General features: G+C 42.1%; 1 protein-coding gene across 1 annotated transcript; it reads right to left on the bottom strand.

Annotated features, from left to right (window-relative positions):
* Positions 1 to 2,287: 2,287 nt before the first annotated feature.
* VIMP (VCP-interacting membrane protein) lies at positions 2,288 to 20,446 on the bottom strand. The gene is given in 7 exon segments (XM_006901331.1): positions 2,288 to 2,365; positions 2,367 to 2,401; positions 5,156 to 5,234; positions 5,328 to 5,417; positions 16,412 to 16,518; positions 19,773 to 19,907; positions 20,359 to 20,446. Coding segments are annotated over 7 exon segments (612 nt in total).
* Positions 20,447 to 21,528: the final 1,082 nt, after the last annotated feature.

The following is a 21,528-nucleotide window of genomic DNA, read 5'->3' as shown; positions in this document are numbered from 1 at the left end:
TTCCCATTCTTCTCAAGGTCAGCCCCCATTTGTTGTGATCCACACTGTCAGTAACATACGACCAAGAGGCAATGGTGATGAAGGAAAAAAATTCAAATTGCTCTGAAGGAAACAGCAAAAATAAAGCCCCAGAAATAGGTGGACATATTTCAACAAATGTATGCTGCCCTGGATGTGCTCAGCAGGCTATGCCAGGAAATCTGGAGGAGTTTCCTGGCCAACTGTATGGAAGAGATCTATATTTATTCCCATTCCAAAAAGGGTGATCCAACAGTGTGTGGAAATTACCAAACAATATCAGTAATTATCACATGGAAGCAAAATTCTGTTGAAGCTTATAAAAAAATGACTGGACAGTACATTGACAGAGAACTACCAGAAATACAAGCAGGATTTAGAAGAGGCAGGGGTTCGTTCTAGGGATATCACAGCCAATGTCATATGGATCTTGGCTGAGTGCAGAGAATACCAGAAGAATGTCTATGCTACTGTCTTCATTATCTCAAACTATTTAGTATTTGGGGTTTTTTTTAAAAAATTTTTTTATACTGGTTTACTTACAAAGTTCATAGAGTTTGTATACACTGTTTTTTACACCGCATCTTCCCCTTTCCTTAACCCACTCCTCAACCTATTTGTAACACTGTTGTTCAAGTATCCTTTCTGTTCCCCAATCTTTACAAGAAATTTTAAGCCTCATAATAGACAATATATTTATTTCATCCAGTATATTGCCAAAATGATCAACTATGACTTCACAAATGTCTTATGCACAATAAATGCTAATTTACATATAAGACAATTTTAGAAACCTGCAGTAATAAGAAATAATTCATTGCTGCCAGGCTGAAACTGGTTCATAGCTGATCCTTCACTGGATGTTTAAGGCTGTACATTGCACAGGAGGAGACAGCTGTCTTTCTTCCTCTGAGCTGCAATGCCACCAGAGTTCCCCAGATAATTAACAGAGGAATTTGTCCCTTCTGATCTCATTCCTAGCAGATGCTAATAAATGATAGCATACAAGCCAATTCCAGCCTATAGGATTTTTTTAACAACCCTTTGAACGTTAACAGATGAACCCAGGCCCAGTGGGTAGAGAATGGAGGCCTAAGCTCTCAGGAGCCTCATTCCTGAAACTCAGCTCCCATCAAAAACAGTTTCTTCATCACATCAAGTGGAGAAACTACCTGCAAGCTCTTTTGTGGTGTCAAAGGTTTACTGTTCAATGTCTTTATTCGTCACTGATTAACTGTTTATCTTGTGCTGAAGTATTTATTGTAGCATGAGGTATGAGATACAAGCCCCACCGGGCTTAAATAACTTCCTGAGAGTTGAATCTTTGCTTGCTTCTAGGACACAGTATCAGACTGCACCGCTCATCAGTCTCTGCACTACCAGCTAGCATCACCTACAGTCCCTGGAGTCATTCCCATGACAGGTTTAGGTCTCGGGCTGAACCCAAGGACATAAAAGTGTGGAAAAACTGAAAGAAGAAGGGACTGTTGATGTTGGAATCATGGAGTTATACATGTCTCAACCATAAGGGACACTGCTGTCTTCTTGTAAGTTGTCTGCTACTAATCGTAGCAGAATGAATTATGAATACAGCCTTCTTTAGGCCCAGGACCTTGTGGATGAGTCCTAAGGATTCTTCCAACTTTCAAGATCACAGCATTTTTCTCATTTCTGGTAAGGAATAATCAGTAGTGAAATAAGTTGTAATAGTTGGACGTTGTGAATGATGAAAGCAGTTTAATGTTTCATAAACAAATTCCAGTTAATAAAGAAATTTTCTCAAATTTCATAAAGATGCTAAAAAATGTTATTTGTTATTTTTCAGTATTTACAGCATCTTTTTTATTATAAAGTTCTGCACATAAAAATAAATATACAGGAACAAACCCCATCAACTGTCTATCATCAGTAATCCTTATTGGTGAGTTCACCATTTATAAGGAAGACATCATTCAACGCAACTTGTCACAGAGACTCTGTCAGCAAAGATTTCTACTTCAAATGATTATCAAAACTCAGCCTCTCCTCTCAGGACTATTTATCAGCTAGAAGCCTCGACAGACAAGTAAGCAAATCACATGAAAATTAAGAGAGGCAGTCATCATTATAAAGTGCAGTATGACTACTATCTATACCTTTTGCTGACATAAAACTCTTAAATATACAAATACAAATACAGGTAAGAAGAGAAATAACCCACTTCCATGAGACTAGTCACTGTGAAAAGAGTGCGTAAGGCAATTGACTTGAGGGTTCCAGGCTCACCTTGTTAATGTCCTATGACATTAACAAGGCTCTTAGCCTCATCCACCAGTTGATGGGCCTCTGCGTCCAGGCCTCCAGGAGCACGTGCCGCTTCCTTCCCCAGACAGAGGGTTGTAACCTGGGACAAAAGAGAGTGTGCTCACTGATAGTTAACACCTGGGTACACTTAACAGCAACAAAACGACGGGCTTGAATGTAAAGACACAGCTTGTATCTGCAAGGATGTTTCGACAAGACAGTGGCCAAACAAGGGTGGTTCAAGTTAAACTTGGATTTGGAAAAAAAAAAAAATTGAACAGACAGTAACATGGCCTATGTACATGGCTGTACATACCCAAATGGTCTCCACTCCCCACCAACCCCTCAAAGCTTCTCCAAGTTCAGGCCATATGGGAAGGGGGTGAGCACTCAATTTCTAGTCCATCATCATACACAGAACCCAGGGTTTACCCCCGACTTGTTCTGGGAACTATAGGAAAGAACTCTCTGTCCTGGTTTCTTCATCTGTAAAATCAGGCTAGTCTTAGCCTATTTCAGGGCCGTGGGGAACACTGGGAAAAGCTGTACATACATGCCTGATAGCATCTCATCTTCTACAATATTAACTCCTCACCTAGCTTTCACTACTGGTTGCTCTGAAAACAGAACCAAGCAAGGAAAGGTTTTGTTCAGACATCTCACTCCTTTACAGCAAGCCCGCTCTACTGTCTTGATACAAAAATTAGTGCTCAGTGCTGAAGGATTGAGTCACTCCTATCGGCTGGTCTATACCTGGAGGGTTCTCAAGGAGTCCACACCTGGTGTCTCCTACTGAAAAATCCTCTTCTCAATAGGGAAAAACCAGTCTTCAACCTAGATTGGTTTCTGCAATATCCTGAAATTACTTTAGTCTTTGTGTTCCCCTTCTTCCAGACTAACTTAGAACTGCTGGCCAGAATCATCAAGGATTCATCATCCTAAAGAAATGCACAAATCCTCTTGGTTAAGATGACTACAACCCAGCCAGCACATCTTAGGGGGTGGGAAGACCTGGCCAGGCCTGGTTGCGCCAATCAGGTAACAGACTGATTATTCAGAATTACTTTCTTAGGGATCTCTGGTGGCTTAGTGGCTAATTGTTCGAATCCACCAGATGCTCTGCTGGGTGATTTTAATCTGCAGCCCTCAGGCCTGGTTTTAATTATTTTTGATCAAACATTCTTCTAAGTAGTATAGCACTTGTCTGTCCATTTGCTGTACTTGTGGCTGCTGTGATGCAAAACACTATGACACTATTGTGTCAAATGTGGTAATGGTTACCCATGGTGGAGCTCCCCGATTAAAACAAGCGCCATCTACTTCCGAAACAGCTTGCCTCCAGAAACCCTAAGAACCTGGAGAAGTATGAAAGTTATACAAGGGTCCAGGTCATTTGTTCATAGGGTCACTATGAGTCACCTACGACTCAACGGCACTTAACAACCCAACCCAAAAGAGAGGATCCAATAGAGTGGATCCTTCTACAAAGAAGTGGATCTCTACAACACAGTGTAGAAATTATCAAACATTATCATTAATCTCACATACAAGCAAAATCTTGATGAAGATTATCCGAAAATAGTTGGAACAGTTAATCAACAAGGTACTGTCAGAAAGTCAAGGTGGATTTAGAAGAGGCTGTGGAATGTGAGATATCACTGCTGAAGCCAGACAGCTCTTAGCAAAGCAGAGAGTACAAGAAAGATACTTATTTTCTATTTACTGTGCAAAATCTGTGTGGATCACCACCATAAATTATTGATAACATTAAGAATGGAAATCCCTTAGGATAGATCCACTAGGGACCTGAAAAGGTGGGATAATGCTGGGCATGGATCAATGGTCATTAATTTTATAAAGCACAATGTAAGGGAATGATACTATGAAACAAAATGTGAATAGAGGAATACATGAAACACAATATAAAGAAATGAAACACGATGGCTATGAACTTTACTTTTAAAAAAAGAGACAGAGAAAAAAAAGGGGGAATCTGAGAATACTTATTGGTTTCATGAGAAAAGTATCTGTAGGTAAAGAAGCTGTTGTCCTAACAGAACAAGACAACAGTACCTGGTTTAAAATAAGAAAAGTTCTGTGTTATGGCTGTATTTTTACTCCATTCCTATTATGGGAAGACAATGTAACTGACATGATCAAAGAAATGCATAACACTGGCCCAGATCCAGGAGGCTGAAAGTCAGAGGCCAGCATGCATAGTTGAACAGCTGTTCTGAAGAACTGAATCTTGATTGTTTTGTGTGAATTGTAGCCTAATTAAATTCCCTAATGTTCCCTAATGTACCTTATGGTGAGGAGGATGGCTGCGAATCCCGTTTGGCCACTGAAATGGGATTGGTGGACCCAGCAGTAGGGCAGTGAGGCCCAACAGGTGGTGTTAGAGTTGACAGGAGCACAGTGAAGAGCATGGCACTGCTGAGGCTGTGGATGAGGACCCTTCCACCTGTGGATCTAGTACAGGCCAGATGCTGATACCCTCACACTGGCTGATCCTCAGGGGAAGCATCTGCTCACTTGCCCTTAAGACAGTTACTCACAGGAAGTTAAGGAGGACAAAATACACCATTTCATCTGTATAAAGCACACTATCCTGTCTTACTGTCCCTCAGCTTAGCTGTCACAGTACAATGAAATGAGAATTTGAAAGCAGAACCCAAGCAAATGCCTCATGGGAGGATTATATCCCTTTCCCTTTACTTAATCCTACAGCTGGAAAGGCAGGAATTCATCTCAATTTGCAGACAGTGAAAACAAAAAGAATCTTGCTTTCTAAAGTAAAGTATGCCTCCTCATGTGCATGATCCTTTCACATGAGAAGGCATCTGGCACTTACCACCTCCACGCAATGGCTTTCTGTCAGGTTTATGTTTCGGGGGAAGTGATGATGTAGAAGGCCCAGAGTTATTCTCTTCCTGTCAGGACACAAATTTATTAATTTGAAAATACTCTACTACAAAATATTCATCTACTTGAACACTTTCAAACTAGACTGCACCCACAGGCACCTGAGGCTTTTTGGTATTTCCTTTGTAGCTTTTTCCTTCTTGCATGCTGTCCCACATTTCAATCTTCTGTCTTCTCTTTTCTTCTTCAAGCTAAAAAAGCACATGGTACATAATGAACATGGTACATAATGAATTTACTGCAACCTTTTATAAAGAAAAGTTTAATTGTAGAAACTAAACAAAGCTTCATCTACATTATCCTCTGTTTTTAACTCTTACGAAATAGGGATGAGTTTATCATACGCCAAACTTTTACTTTCTACACCACTGTGCTCAGCTTGGGGGTGAATAGGGAGTTGCACTACCAATTAAAAAGCCTCGCCTGTCCAGTAGTTCAGCTCCACCAGATGATCCTCAGGAGAAATAGGGACAGTCTCCTTCAGGTGCAATTTAGTCTCAGAAATCCAGAGGATGGCTAGGAGTCAGAACTATTCAGTGGCAGGAAGTTTTTGTTTTTGTTTTGTTTTGTGGTTTTCTTAAATGAAAGCAAAGTGTCAGTGGAAAGAACAGATTTCATTCTTCTAAAAAAATCACCCTAGGAGTGAGACCAAGATCCTTCCCAGGGAGACATTTTTGGTTATGTAGTGGAAAAATTCCTCCTGGTATAAGCAGGTATGGCTGTCAGCCCCTTTTGTTGGTATCTGGCTGTGACTGTTGAATAAACACTACAGCCCTCTGCCACTCAGGACTGTCAGGAACAAATCAGAACAAACTTAAAGTGCTCTGGACAGGCAAGAGTTCAGGGAAGTTCAGAGGGAAGTAATCTCAGCAAGAAATCATGTTCAACCACAAGCTCTCAAAAAACCTTGTGATCACACAGTAAAGGGATTCCGAACAGGAAGGAAATACCATTCACTGTCCTTTGTATCTGCTAATCCTGGAAGAAGAGGACTACTTCCAGCAGCAAACACCACAACCTACATACAGTCAGAATTCATTTAGGTTTCTGTTTCCAATTGAATTCAGATTCCAAATGTAGTTCATTCTCATTGGCTAAACCCCAATGTCACAAGGGTATGTGGGAAGACACTGTAAAGAGCACACATCTAAAAAATTCCTCCATTGCTTTCAGAGCTCCTCACTGTCAAGCGCAAACACCTCATGCTGCCAGTAATTAAAGTCAAAGAGGAAACCATCTCAACAGAAAGGCTGCCCTAAACTTTATCAAGAACATCAGAACGGAATAGTTCTGAGACCATACAAATGAGATGAGACTTAACTATGACTCAGGCAAAGTCATGCTATCAAATCCATACATGAGAAAAAATTACATAAGCTGTACCATTTTTTAATTTGGATTAAGGTTTTTGTCCTAATTTCAATCTTAAAAAGTATTTAAAAGATGTTTCAGCAACATATGCAGACTGAATAAGTGTTATGTGCTATTGAGTTGACTGCAACACAAAGCAGCCCTCTATACAACAGCCCTAAACCCTACTCTATCCTGTGTCAATCTAATTGTCTCTAACACACTTACTCCCATTACCCCATTCACTGAATAAACCCATCTCATCAAGGGTCTTCCTCTCTTGCACTGTCCCTTCACCCTCCCAATCATGATGACCCTCTCTGAAGACTGGTCCCATCTAGCAACATGTCCACACTATGTCAGATGAAGTTTCAGAATCCTTTCCTCCAAGGAGAAGCCTGGTCTCACTCTCTCTAGGATGCACCTGTTTGTTCTCCTAGCAGTCCATGGTATATTCAATACTGTTCTTCAGCACCACAGTGCAAAGGCATCAATTCTTCTCCTATCATCCCTAGTCCTTGTCCAGCTTTCTGATTGATGCATGGCAAGTAACTGCAAAGACTATGGTCTGTTTTAATTGTGCGCATGTGAAACCCACAAGTATGTGAAGAAGCTGTTGTCTAAAAAGTACATGGTTTAAATTAGAAAAGGTATGCATCAGGGTTGTTACTGCTCCGTATCTGTTCAACTTTTCTTTTTTTTTTAAGGTAAGAAAAATTTGTATTGAGAATTAGCCAGCTGGACTGAGTTTAGATGATCCCAATTTTTGCCAAAGCATCATAGTAAGTCAAACATAGACCTTCTTCTCTCCATCAGGCCAAATCAAAGTGTCACACAGCTTCTTTATGGCTTGTTTAATTTGGTGCTTGTTGGCCTTCTATCTTCTTCATGGCTGACTCAGTGGTCAGGGGAAACCTGACGGCATAGTTGTCAAGCTTGTTTCTCCTGGGGGCACTCTTCAGGAGTATTTGGGGTGCCTTCAGAGATTAGTGTCTTGCACCACCAGAAGGTGGGTTACGTGCGGGTCTTTTTTTTTTTTTTGTGGCTGTTGATGCCCTTCAAGACTGCCTTCTTGGCCTTTAATGCCTTTGCTTTGGCTTCAGTTTTAGGAGGGGCAGGGGCTTCCTTCTTCGCTTTTGGCATTGTCTTTGTAGAAAGGCCATCATCTGTTCAATCAAGCTGAGCAAATCATTCCAAAGTTGGACTCTATGAGGAAGAACGTGGCATGAGCATGGGAATAAGATTAATCAACAATGAGCCTTATACAGATGCCACAACTTGGCTTGCTTAAAGTTGGGAGGACTTGAAGAGTTTACTGCAGAAGATCAAAGACTATAGCCATCAATAGTGATTACATCTCAATATCAAAAAAACCCAAAAATCCTCACCACTGGGCCAATAGGCAGTATCATGATACCTGGAGAAAAGATTTAAGGTACCAATGATTTTGTTTTATTTGGATCCACAGTCAACACCCATAGTATTAACAGCAGTTAACACGCTGCTGCACACTTAAACTGACGACTGTGCTTAGAAACACATTTGCCATCATGTGCGGCAACATGTTAAGAAATCAAAATACATGTTGCATTGAGGAAATCTACTGTCAAGGACCTCTCCAAAATTCTATAGAGCAAAGATGTTAATTTGAAGACTAGGGTACATCTATCTAAGCCACGTTATTTTTTAAATTTTATTATTTTTTTGTGTGTGTGTACCATCAAATCGGATCTGACTGGTATAGGAGGAGATTGCCCCTCCTTCTCCAGCAGGGCATCTGGTGGATTTGAACTGCTTACCTCTGGGACTGCAGTGCAACTTCTTGCCCCTAGGCAACCAGAGCTCCCTAAAGCCATGTTATTTTCAATTGTTTCATATGCATCTGAAAGTTGGACAATGAATAAGACTGAAGAATCAATGCCTCTGAATTGTGGTGTTGGCAACATACATTCCATGGACTGCTAGGAGGACATATCCTGGAGGAAGTGCAAGCAAGGTGCTCTTTAGAAGCAAGGATGGTGATGAAACCTCGTCTCCTATACTTTGGGCATGTTGTCAAGAGGGGCCAGTCCTTAGAAAAAGGTATCACGCAGGGAAAGGTGGAGGGTCAGACAAAGGAAGACCCTCCACAAGATGGATTGACAACAATGAGTATGCTACAGTGGGAGGTGGTGAGGACAGTGCGGACAGGACAAGGTTTCAAGCTGTTGTCCACGGGTGCTTTGTATTGTGGTTGACTTGTTGGCACCTAATAGTAGCAACAACTATTTTATGAATATGATGAAACTTAGGTCCCAAAATCACTGAATTCTGACACACATGAGTACTGTGACTTAAAATACAGAGCTGCAGTGTCCTAGTGAGTAAGTGGTTGTGTTGCCAATACAAGGTTCTAGTCATCAGCTGCTCCAGGAAAGAAAGATGGGTAATCTCCTATGCACTTTACAGCCCGTGAAAACTTCCTGAGGGTCAGCTATGAGTCAGTTCCAACTCAAAAGTATTTAACAACAATACAATCATGGCTCTAGAAAATAATCAGAAGTTGGAAAACAGCAAAAAATAAATAAAACAGAACTGCTCAAAAGTGGGATATGATGTATACTATGCTGCCATTTCTATAAAAAGTATACACACGTGAAAAAAAAAGTATATACATGCTTATGTGTACTATAGATAAAATAGATCTGGAATAATACTCAAGAAACTCAACATAGAATGTTTGGGGCAAGAGTGGCAAGGAGGGTGTTTCACAGCCTCAATTTTTTCCTGCTGTGTGATAAAATAATTAACAGGAATGTTCTAGCACACTTTGATATGTGGCAGTCAGCTAGTATCGAGTTAGTGTCCAACAGAAGAAATGCTGTTGGTCCTGCATCATCTCCATAATTGGATCCATGTAGATCAGATCACTGCAAACCACAGGATTTCACTGGCTAATTTTTCAAAGTGGATCACCAGGCCTTTTTTCCTAGTCGTCCTTAAGTCTAGAAGCTCTGGTGAAACCTTAGTGTCCTTGCAACACACAAACCTCTATTGAGAAAGGCTGCACATGGAGTGCTGGCCAGGAATGGAACCTGGAAGATGAGAAGTCCACCATGGGATCACTACTGTCCCCAGATTTTAAGTTCAACTCAACTCGCTGCTGTGGTGTCTGAAACCACTCACACATGACCCTTCAGCAGATTTCCAGAACATGAGGAAACTGCTCATCTTTCTCCCACGGAGTAGCTGGTAGATTTGAAGCATGAGCCTATGTGTTGGCAGTGCAACTATACACTACCAGACCATCAGAGCCTAGTGAATATATTAGGTTAGTAGCTGCATTTTGGTGACAAATGGACAAGGTGTTGTGGACTTCCCCCAAATATCTATTGGAAATCTTCACCCCAGTAACTGATTTGGAATCGTGTTGTTACGAGATCCTATTAGTGGGGGTTGTGCCTAGAATCTAATCATTACATTAAGGAGCAAGACAGAAAAACAACTAAGAAAGCTGGGGCTACAGACACAGAAAATGCCAAGGATCTTCTGTCAGTGCCACCAGAGGATCCCTCAACTAGAACTGATGGCTTGACTTCAGACTTGTAGCCTCCAGAACTGAGAGAAAATACATTTGTTCTTGAGAACCATCCACTTACTTGTGTTACAGGAGTACTAGAAAACTACAATGGCACACCAGTAGTCATAAATGCTGAGGAAGGTTCTTGGCACAAGCTAACCAAGGAAAGGGGGGAATGGTCTGGCGTCCTGTTTCCTGTGGCTCTACCAAGCTGGCAGCCTCTGAGTTGGTGATCAAGTAGAAACCTGAAGGCCACCAACAGAAGCAGAAAAACATATTACCCAGGTTATTTCCCTAATACACTCCATTCTCATTTCTACAACTCTTGAGTCAGTAAGGAATAAATGAACTACTTAGTGCTGGTGTGGCTCTAGAGGTTCCACTGGGCTGGGCTACAGGCTCTTTACCTGCTTTCTACTCTGGGACAGTGAGGAGCTTTGCTATTCTTACTCCCTCTGGTCCTTCCCGAGAGACGCTCATGACCCTGCATCACCATGTCCTGTTTTCCCCTACTTAGACAAGTATGAAGCTGAATCTGAGAATTTCTTTAAATGTCTATGTATGATGCTTTTCCCCTTTTCTATGTCATGATTTTAAGATATATTTGAAAAATAACTAAGGTTCTGTACACTTCCTAAACAACAAGCCTCCAGAAACTCTGAACTTTTGATAACTGTTGATAGTTGTAGAGGGGCTTCAGGCCTTTTGTTCATAGGGTCACTATGAGTTGTGCTCGACTTGAAGGCAATCAACAACAATATAAACTAAAAAAATTATTATGGTTTTTGTTAATGGGAAATTTAGTACTATGCTAATACCTTGGGAGAGATTCAGAACAGAGCAAGGGTTTCTTCAAGCTAAAGTGTTTCAAGACTTTCTTCAGCTAAATGTCAGAAACCAGAAAAGTGAAGCTAAGATATACTTATGGTTTAAGATGAAATGTGTTCAACTTTATGTGTTTACTTGGATGTATCTGATGGATGATGTTTTTGGGGCGTGTTTTTTTTTCCACTTTTCCCTATGTCATAATGCTGAAATACATTTTGAAATGAGTATGACAGATATTTAATGCAAAGACATACTAAAAAGATGTTTAAGGTGTTTGTTGATTGGGCCATATTTTAATTAAAAAAAAAAACATAAGCCAGTAGGATAGTATTGGGTATTCAAAAAGGGAATTAATTTGCCCTAAGAGAATACTTATACCAATAAATTTGATATAGCGTGTAGAGCACCACCCAGTACTCTGAGGAAAGTTACATTTCAAAGCAGAAAATAGACTTTTGCAATGAAACTTGCAATGAGGCAAGAAAAAGCTGACAAATATGCTTAACTTGTGGTGACCATCTGCACCTACTTGATAAGAGAAAGGAGGAAGCATCAGAACTCCCTTTCCAGGAGTTAAAAGTTAAAGGAAGCTGGTGAGCATGTTCAAGTCACGGTGACCACCTGGGTCCACTTGATGAGTGAAAGTGGGAGACACGCATAATGAAAAGACAGAGGAGTTCCTTCAGTGCTGCCCACCTAGCTTGATGAATGGATAAATGAAGAAGGGTTACCGGTTTGTGGAGCAGGGATGTGCTGACTTGGCCCATGTGGAATTGAAGTGAGAGGACTAGCCAGTCTGAAATACAGGAAGGAGTTTGAACTCTTGAGTTTGTGCCTGATGCCCATTCTGACCTAGTCACGAATGGCTGGGTACATGCTGACCAGAATCCAACTAGATGAAGGGAACATGTTTTGTTCTATGAGCTAGTATTGACTTCTGTGACTCAATGGTTTGCTCTGGACTAGACCTTTTTTTATACAAATTCAACTGTAGCAAAAAAAATTTTTTGGTGAAAAAGACATGCTTGTTTCCTCAGAGTACTCGTTTCATAAGACTGGGCAAATTAAAAATTGGCTATCTTAAAATGAGAGGAAGTGAAGCAGCTGGCTTACTATTTCCCTAAATATAGATGGCGGTGAAAGGAAAGCTGATCCTTCAGAAATTGAGAAATAATGGTTAAGAAAAACCAGAGGATGTGGTATTTGTCTAAAAGTTGGTATTTTTAGCCATTACAGGTAGCCCCCTCTGGTCTTCAACTACCTTAACTATAGACATATAGTCTTACAAATCATCAACAGGTGTGGGATTAGGATAAGACAAAGTGTGTGTTTACACTCACAGGGTTGCAAGACTTGTGGCAAGAATTGATGGAGACGGAGCAGACCATGTTGGCGAGACCCTGGTGACGGTGTTGGAGAGACTGTTACATTGCTGTGGACAAACTGCGGCAAGGTATAAGCAGAGGAGCCCTGAGATAAAGGCCACACAGTTAAAAGTGTCTGCTCTTCTTGCCAGATGCTTCAAGGAGAAACTGACTTGTAACTTGCTGGATGATTGCTTGCTTGGAGGCAAACCTTGCTGGATGATTTGGATTTGACTGCTGACCTGAAGCCAGAGCCTGGACTAATTATTGTGCCTTGGAACTTGGACTAAAATCTGGACTTGTATGGGGTGACATTCTCTGCTTCCCCTACTCTCCAACTTTCTTCCCTAATAAACCCCATTGTTGGTATTACAATTGTGAGTCAGCAATGAATAAATTGTGCTGCTATGACGGCTCTAGAGGCACCATGGGGCTGGGCTTTATGTCTTCATCTGCTTTCTCTTCTGAGGCAGTGAGGGCCCTTTCAGAGAGATTCTTATGGCCTTGTGCCCCCATGTACTGATTTTTGTTTTTTAGACACCAGGAAACCCCAGAGACACATGAAAAGAAACTACATTACCCTGCTGCTCATCACTGCCTACCCTCTCTCTCCCAATTCATAGCCCAGGTATGGTGAGCTTAAAAGAGACAAGATCAAAGTGTACATCAAATGTGTACACTGAGTTTGAGGCACAAATCCTAGACCCAGAATTCTACTGTGTGGGACACTGTTATAAAGGCACCACTAAAAAGTTAAATCAAAAGAAAATTTTTTTTCACTTTAATTTTCTCTCTGGAATACTAAGTGCGCTGACCATTACAGAAATAAAGGGAAATAATTACATTAATATGCTGTTGTAGTCAGGTCCCAACAAGTCCATTATGGCTCTAAGTGACCCTATTAACAACAGAACTTTGCCCTAACCTCCTGCAGCATCTTCGCCAGCTCTGATATGCACATTGTTAGTCACTGTTATCAATCCAATTGAGGGTCTTCGCTTTTTCTGCTCTTAATACAGGCCCTAATTAGGCCATGAACTCAGGACATCTTGGTTTTTGTTTTCTTTTTTTGGAAGGGGCACCTGGATTTGAATAAGTTATTGTTAAATGATATGAAATCAATTACTACTTGCACTGCCCTCAGAACAAAAGATCAGAAATTTGCCCTATCCTGTGCTACCCTCATGGTCTCGGACATGCTTGAGCTCACTGTTAAAATCATTGTGTTAATTCATCTTGTTAAAGGTCTACCTTTCTTTGGCCAACTCTCTACCATGATGTGCTTTTCCAAGGACTGGGAAGTCTTGACAAAATTCCCAAAGTATGTGAGAAGACGTTTCATCATCTTTGCCTGCAAGGAACACTCTGTCTGGCACCTTCTCTAAGACATATGTTTGTTCTTTTGGCAGTCCATGGGATGGATGTCCAGTCCTCCAACACCACAGCGGAAAGGTCATCTTTATTAACTGTTCAGCTCTGATACATTCCAAGTGACTGAAAAGACAGGCCTGAATCAGTAGCACGTTAGTTCCCAAACTGATGTCACTGGTCCTCCAGAATTTGGAAAGGTCCCTGACTACAAATGTCCCCAGTGCAATATGTCTCCCGATTTCCTCACTGGTTGTACCAAGTGCACTGATTGTGGATCCAAGTTAGATGAAGTTGTTGATAATTTCAATCTTTTCCCCATCTATCAAGAAGTTGTCTATTGGTCATCCAGTGGCAAGGATTTTTGTTTTCATGATGTTGAGATGCAATCCATATTGAAGGCTGCAGTGTTTAACCTTCTGCAGGAAGTACTTTTAAGTCCTCATTTTCAGCAAGGAAGGTTATGTCATCTGCATAATGAAGGTTATTTATGAGTCTTCCACCAATCCTGATGCCACATTCTTCTTCAGAGTCCAGTTTCTTGAATAATTTGCTCATCATACAGATTAAATAGGTATGGAGAAAGGATACAAGCCTGGAGCACACATTTGTTGATTTTAAACCATGTAGTATTCTCTTGCTCTATAACCTCTTGGTCAAGGTTGATCAAAAAGAATTACCCAATTTTTTATGCTCAATAATTTATCACAACATGGACCTCACCAGATGGACTGCATCTCAGACTGACTACATCTGTGGAATGAATTGTTGGAGAAGCTCATTATCAGGAGTCAAAAGTAGACCAGATGTTGACTGTGGGAGATTATTAATTATGTGCAAACTCAAATTAAAGATGAAGAAAATGAAAACAAGTCAACCCAAAAAATACTAAGTTTTTTTCACCTGAATTTAAAAATCATCTTAATGGGTTTAAAACACTTAGAACCAATGATCACAACCAAATAAGTTGTGAGAGAACATCTAGGCTATCTATCACCTATGAAGAGAGCAAAAGGTCACACACACACACACACACACACACACACACACACACACACAAGAGGAAGTGTCTAAACAGAGGAAAACGGTACACAGAGGCAAAGGGCTATAAGCACATGATCATCTCTCTGAAAAGATCACAGGGAGTAAGAACAGATCAGCTCCTAACTGCCCCAGAGGGGAAAGCAGATAAGGAGCCCGCAGTCTAGCCCCATGGTGCCTCTAGAGCCCTGGTAGCAGAGGTCTGTTTATTCGTTATTGACTCTCGGATTCACGATATGGTACCAACAATGGAGTTTATTAGAGAAGTAAATAGGGGAGGAAAAGACTGTCTCACAATACAAGTCCAGGCTAGTTCCAAGGCACCATTCCTTAACAAGTACAGGTTCTGATTTCAGTTCAGCAGTCAAATTCAAATCATCTAGCAAGATTTGCTTTGGAGTAATTACAACCAAATCATCCAGCAAGGTTTGCCTCAGAACAGTTATAGGTCAGCTTCTCCTTCAATCATGCAGCAAGAGCCAAACCTTTAACTGTAGCCAGCAGAACTGCGAACCTTTAGGTCACATTTTGCCACTATTTGTCCACAGCAATGCCACACTCTCTCCACCACCAGGATCTTGGCTGTCATAAGCCTTGTTCCCCTCAAGTCTTGCTGCCCAGTACGGGAAGCATTCTTTTTCTTATCATCGGCCCACGGGTGTTGGTGATTTGCAAGACCAGTGACAAAAGCTGAAGATCAGAGGTGGCTGGCTATAAAGGCTTTAAAAAAAAAAAAAAAGGCAAGCCAACTTTTAGGCTAATACCACAGGAAGAGATTCTGAAGCATAAGAGCTGAACAGATTTCAAAAGGCAACTTGGGAAGACAAGGTAAACCACTATTACAAAACGTGCAGAAAGCCAGAACTGGAAAGAACTAGCTTAACATTTCTCAAGCTGAATTTAAGTCTTAAGTTGCAATACTAAGAGATGCTATGAGTAAAATCTTGAATGATCCAAGAAACATCGAGATGGAGGGAATATACAGAATCCCTGTAGTAAAAAGAACTGTCTGACACTAAGCATTTTAGGAAGTATCATATAAGAAAGAGCCACTAGTAATGAAGGAAGAAGTTCAAGCTACACTGAAGGCCATGGCAAAAAGTAACCCCTTAAGAATCGATGGGATACTGATATATTAATGACAGATCTTAACATGCTCACCAGTCTCTACCCGGAAATTTGGAGGACAGTTGCCTGGCTGGCTGACTGGAAGAAATTAGTATGTGTTACTATTCCCAAGAAAGGTGATCTAACATAATGTGGAAATTATCATTACTATCACATAGAAACAAAATACTGCTCAAGATCATACAAAAATAGCTAGAATAGTACATAGAGAACTGTCAGACATTCAAGTTGAACTCAGAAGAGGCCATGGCCCCAGGGATTTAACAGCTGATGTCAGTCCATCCTGGCTGAAAGCGAAGAACACAAGAAGAAGAATGTCTACTCGTGCATTAATGACTGTGCAGAGGCATTTCACAGTGTGGATCATAATCAATTATGGCTAAATTAAAAGAATGGGAATCCCAGAACTTCAAAAGCCAGAATAATTTATAATTAACCTAAGGGGGTGAGGGGATGGTGTGCATGTGTGCATACAATCCACCCCAAGAATTCTCGCCTTAGTTTCAATGTCTAAAGGGTACTAATCCAAACCAAAACTAGCCCATACCTGTCTTAGCTTTTCCTTATGCTTTTCAGCTTGCACATTTAATTCTTCTTGCATTTTCATACGAGCAGCTGCTAAAGCTTCTTGTTGCTTAACAACAGTATCAGGTTCTAAAATTCCGGAAAAAATTCATTAAATATATACACACACATATGCAAACAAACTTTTGAGTGCATTATCAGAAGTATTAAAAAAATAGTTTAATTTTTTTTAAAAAGAGAGGCTTCAACATGAATACCATTATCACCTCCGCACATATTTTACTATTTAAGGGAACAAGAGACTATCTCATAGTCATCATTCTTGGGTTAAAGTAAGAAACATCTGTTGTTGTTGTGTACCACAGAGTTGGAAACGACCCATAGGTGACCCTCAGCCGGGTTTTCAGAGGCAATGATCAAACAGGCACTGCTGTTGTTGTTTTGTTCCATAGAGTCATAACCAACCCATAGATGGCCCTCCAGTTTTCAGAGGCAGTTAATCACACAGGAGGAAAATACCCATCTTTCTCCCATGGAGCAGCTGGTGGCCTTTGGGACTGCAGTGCAGCTTTTTGCCACCAGAGCTTCCTATACTACATGCCTCTGGAAATGCTATGAACTTTGACAAAAGTTGATAGTTGTCAAGGGGCTTCAGGCCTTTTGTTCATAGGGTTGCTGAGTTGTCCTAGACATGACAGCAATCAACAACACACAACACAAACTGGAGGAGACTGTCCGTTCTCCCACAGAACAGTTGGTGGCCTCAAAACACCTTTGGGATCGCAGAGCAGCTTCCTGCCAATATGCCACGAGAACTCAAGGACCACCTGTTGGAAATGCAGATTTCTAGGTTCTTCCAAGCTATTTCAAAAGAAAATCTGGGATAACGATTAAAGGCAACCTGTGAGATTTGATCCCATACTCTAGATACCTTAATAACAACAACCTGTATCCAGGTTAACCACAGCACTAGACCTATAAAAAGCTACAATTTTGCTGGGTAACAATCCATCACATAATAAGCCCAGACCTGTATCAGAAAAAAATAGATTCTTCAGTAATATATTCATTATTTTGCAAAGAAAGCAGAAAATTCCTTTTACTATTAAGAATAAACTTAAGTGCTCTCTCAGGTCCTTGCTTCCAACATGACAAAAAAAAAAGCAGAAACAACGTTTGTGCCAAAAAGGTGCACGGCCACGTGCAGCCTATTCACTGCACGAACTGCACCTGGTGTGTGCCCAAAGACAAGGCAATTAAGAAGTCTGTAATTCAGAATATAGTAGAGGCAGCTGCCGTCAGGGCCATTTCTGAAGTGTCTTCGATGCATATGTGCTTCCAAAGCTCTATGCGAAACTGCACTACTGTGTGAGTTGTGCCATTCACAGCAAGGTGGTGAGGGACCATTCTCATAATGCCCAGAAGGACCGAACACCTCCACCTAGATTTAGACCTGCAGATGCTGCCACATGACCACCACCAAAGCCCATGTAAAGACTTGATTCCTTAAAGGCTGAAGAAAAAACTCATATGAAAATAAAATGGAAATTATACTTTTAAAAAGTGTCCCAGCTTTACCAGGTATTTTTTTCTTGTTTGTAAAACTAAACAGACTTAATAATCTCTGTAAAGTTCTCCAACTGTTCATCTATTCTGACGGTTGCACCACAGGGGGCAATGAAACAGAATGTGACACTTTTTAAACAAGGAAACAAACTATAGACTCACTGACATTAAGTTAGAATCAACTCATAGCTGACCCTCCGGCAGCTTTTCAAAGGCTGTAAATCACAGGGAAGGAGACTGACTGCCCTTCTCTCCCCTGCGGAGCAGTTGATGGATTTGAACTGCTTGCCTTTCAGTTAATTGCACAATTATCTACCCATTAGGCCACCAGATCTTCCTGGGGGAAAAAACACCTTACACGATCACTTCAGTAGCTTCCTAAATATCTATCATAAAATCTACAAGTATTTGTTGCTGTTAGGTGCCACTGAGTACAACTCAGAACCACACTATGAACAGAGCCTGTTCATCATCCCAGATATACTTGAACCTATACATACTTGGACGTAGTCATGTGTTAATCCACCTTGTTGAAGGTCTTCCTCTTTCGCTGACCCTCGACCTTTCCAAGCATAACTCTTTCCAAGGAATTTCCTAACAACGTCCAAAGTATTTAAGACAAAGCTTCATCATCCTTACCTCCAAGAAGCTGAATGCACTTTCTCCTACACATATTAAAACAGGATCCAAACTATTACCATCAAAGTAACACATGTGTTTTGTTGTTTAAAAAAAGGCCAGGTGTACTTAAGATTATGGCTCTTGTTAGGTACCCTTCAAGCTTTGAACAAAACTCACTCTCATATAGACAGGTCTAGAGTGAACAGTAGCGAGCTCTGGTTGCCTAGTGATAAAACTGCACTGCAATCTGAAATGCACATAGTTCAAATCCACCAGCTGCTCTGTGGGAAAAGGACAGGCAAACGCGCCAAACAACGCGGTGACCAGTGACCAGGGAAACACTTAGACCAATCAACCAACCAGAGGTCAAAAGAGCAGCAGGTTCCCAGGAACAAGGCCCTGAAAATAGGAACATACAGAATAGGTGGATTAATGAAAGCAAGAATCATAAGGAAAGTAGGGAAAATTAGTGATATTATGGGTAATTAATATTACAAAGCAAAATGTGTGTGAAGTGTGAATGAACAAAAAAACAATTAGCTTTGTAAATTTTCACTCAAATCACAATTATTTTAAAAAACTTTAAAGTATAAACACAAATGAAAAGTTTTTCACTGTTAGGCCACTCTTACAATAAAATCAATTAAGTTTTTTATCCATTTTAAAAACAATACAAAAGCTCAACTTCTTGCAGTGCCTCAATTTCTGTAATACTCAAAGACCCTATCAATGCTGCCAAAAAGTCTCTCACCATCAAAAAGGATTTCTTTGTCCTTTCGAATTTCCACCCTTTCATCAACTTTATAAATTTCATCTCTCGATGGCATCTGTCAGAAAAACACTCCACAAGAGAAACACTACAAACCACCTGGCAGGTCTTCCACCTCCTTCAAAGCTCTGAAATTCTACTGCACATTCCAAATGCATGAAATGACGTGCCTGAGACAAATGAGAGTCACCCTTCGCATTCTTAACTATGGTGCTGTGAACTGACCCACAGATGACCCAGCAGCTTAATTTCAGAGCAGGTGTCACACATGAGGAGACCGCCCATTTGCCGCGGGGCAGCTGGTGGATTCGAAACGCAAGCCTCAGGGTTGGCAGCGCAACTCCTGATAACGAGGCCACCAGAGCTCGGAACCTTCTGAAAACCTGCGTGTGGAAGCCCCGCCATCCCCTGGTGTCCAGGCACTGACCCACGGGGGCCGCACTGATACTCCGCTGCCTCTGCCGCAAGACTCGCAGCCGAGTGGAGAGTTTCTGCACCGCCACGACGAGGACGATGACGCTGACGACGATGTACCAGCCATAACTGGCCAGCAGGGCGCCCACTGCAAAGAAGAACACAGTCCTCAGGAGGCCAGCAAGCGCTAGTGGAGGAATTCTCCACAAAACCCAACCCAGAACGCGCTAGATAGCGGACGTGTGCGCGCTGTGCCCGCCCAGCGCCGGCAAGTTAATACGCCGGCCAGCAGCGCAGCGGCTCGCGTCGTGAGAAGGGACGGAACCATGGGGGGCGCGTGCAGCAGCCTCCGGCCGGCCTCCGAGCCGACAGGCACACACGGGGCGCGGGGACGCACATCGCCGCGGGGACGGAGGACACTCCGGAGGCCTGAAGGCGACCCCAGGCACCGCAACCCGGAAGGACTTGCTCCCTAAAAGAACCAGGCAGTAACACTAGCCAGCCGGGGGCCGGCCAGCGGCCACTGGGGTTCCCACCACCCCATCGGGCATGTCGACGGGAGGGAGGCCGGCCGGGCGGGCTGCACCGCGACCACTCACCGGTGACGTGCAGGAAGCGCAGCCCTTCGGTCTCCAGCGCCGGTCGGGCGAGCAGCCGTTCCCCATCCCGTTCCCCATCCTGCTCCATGGCGCCGCTGCGTCACAGCAGCTGCCGGCTTCCAGGCCGGTAGCGTCCACGTGGCATGCCGTGCAGAACGACAGCTCAACCAATCGTCGCCGAACGCGACTCTGAACTCGGCCTATTGCAGAGGGGCTCCGTTAGGAGGGCGGGGTCGCAAGCCAGGGTCAGCCTAGCGCGTGGGCGTAGCGTAGCGGGATCGGGCATGGTCGGGGCGTGGCTTGGGGGGTCAGGGCGTGACTTAACGGGGTCGGGGCGTGGCGTAGCGGGATCGGGGAGGGTTAGGGTTAGGGAAGCGTGCCAAAGACAACTTTTCTTTCACTTTTTTTTTTACTGTTGAGACTGCAATCTCTAGGAAGAACATCAGGCGACATTACTGACTGGCTTCAAGATTGTCGTCAACACATGCTAACTGAATGCTATGGATTATCACGGATTAAATTGTGAACCTATATAAACAATGTATCATGTGGAAGATTAATCCCATCACACCCCTGATTATGGAGGATTTTCCCCCACTGAGGGAAAATATGGGGTTTTTTTCCTCCACTCTCCCTTCCACGTTCACTTTTTTAAAAAATACTCATTGTTGCACAATTTCCTCCCTCTTCCCCGTCCCCCTTTCCAGTCCACTTTGTAATGCACCTCTTATTCCAGATTATTGTCATATACCTAATGCCTTATATTCCTTATATAAGTTCTTTCCTTCATCTGTTCCAATGCAGGCTTCATTATTCATCACTCTTTTCCTATTCTCCCCTGAATCCCCTATTCAGTTCTGTTATTTCTTGTGGGTGGAACCGAAGGAAGACTAGCAAAGCAGAATGTAAATTTAGAAACGCTAGAGCTGCTCAGGCCACTAGCCTGGAGGAACCCCCAAACCTTTGTTTTTATTAGCATTCAGAAACAAAGGAATAGTTCACAGAGAAATGGAAACATTAAGGATTACCTCATAGGACCCTGATGGACTGGGTACACAGATAAAAAACATACATTCAAGCAAGACTTGTTTGTATTCCTAAACTGTGCTTTCTCTCATTTTGCAACAACCTTATCATGAGCAGGAACATTTGTTTCTACTCTCACAAAAA

Source organism: Elephantulus edwardii, unplaced genomic scaffold (genome assembly GCF_000299155.1).
Source record: "Elephantulus edwardii isolate Elephantulus edwardi_28Jun2011 unplaced genomic scaffold, EleEdw1.0 scaffold00319, whole genome shotgun sequence".
Classification (NCBI taxonomy): domain Eukaryota; kingdom Metazoa; phylum Chordata; class Mammalia; order Macroscelidea; family Macroscelididae; genus Elephantulus; species Elephantulus edwardii.
Note: the sequence above shows the minus strand (reverse complement) of the source record. Positions and strands in the feature narration are given on the sequence as shown.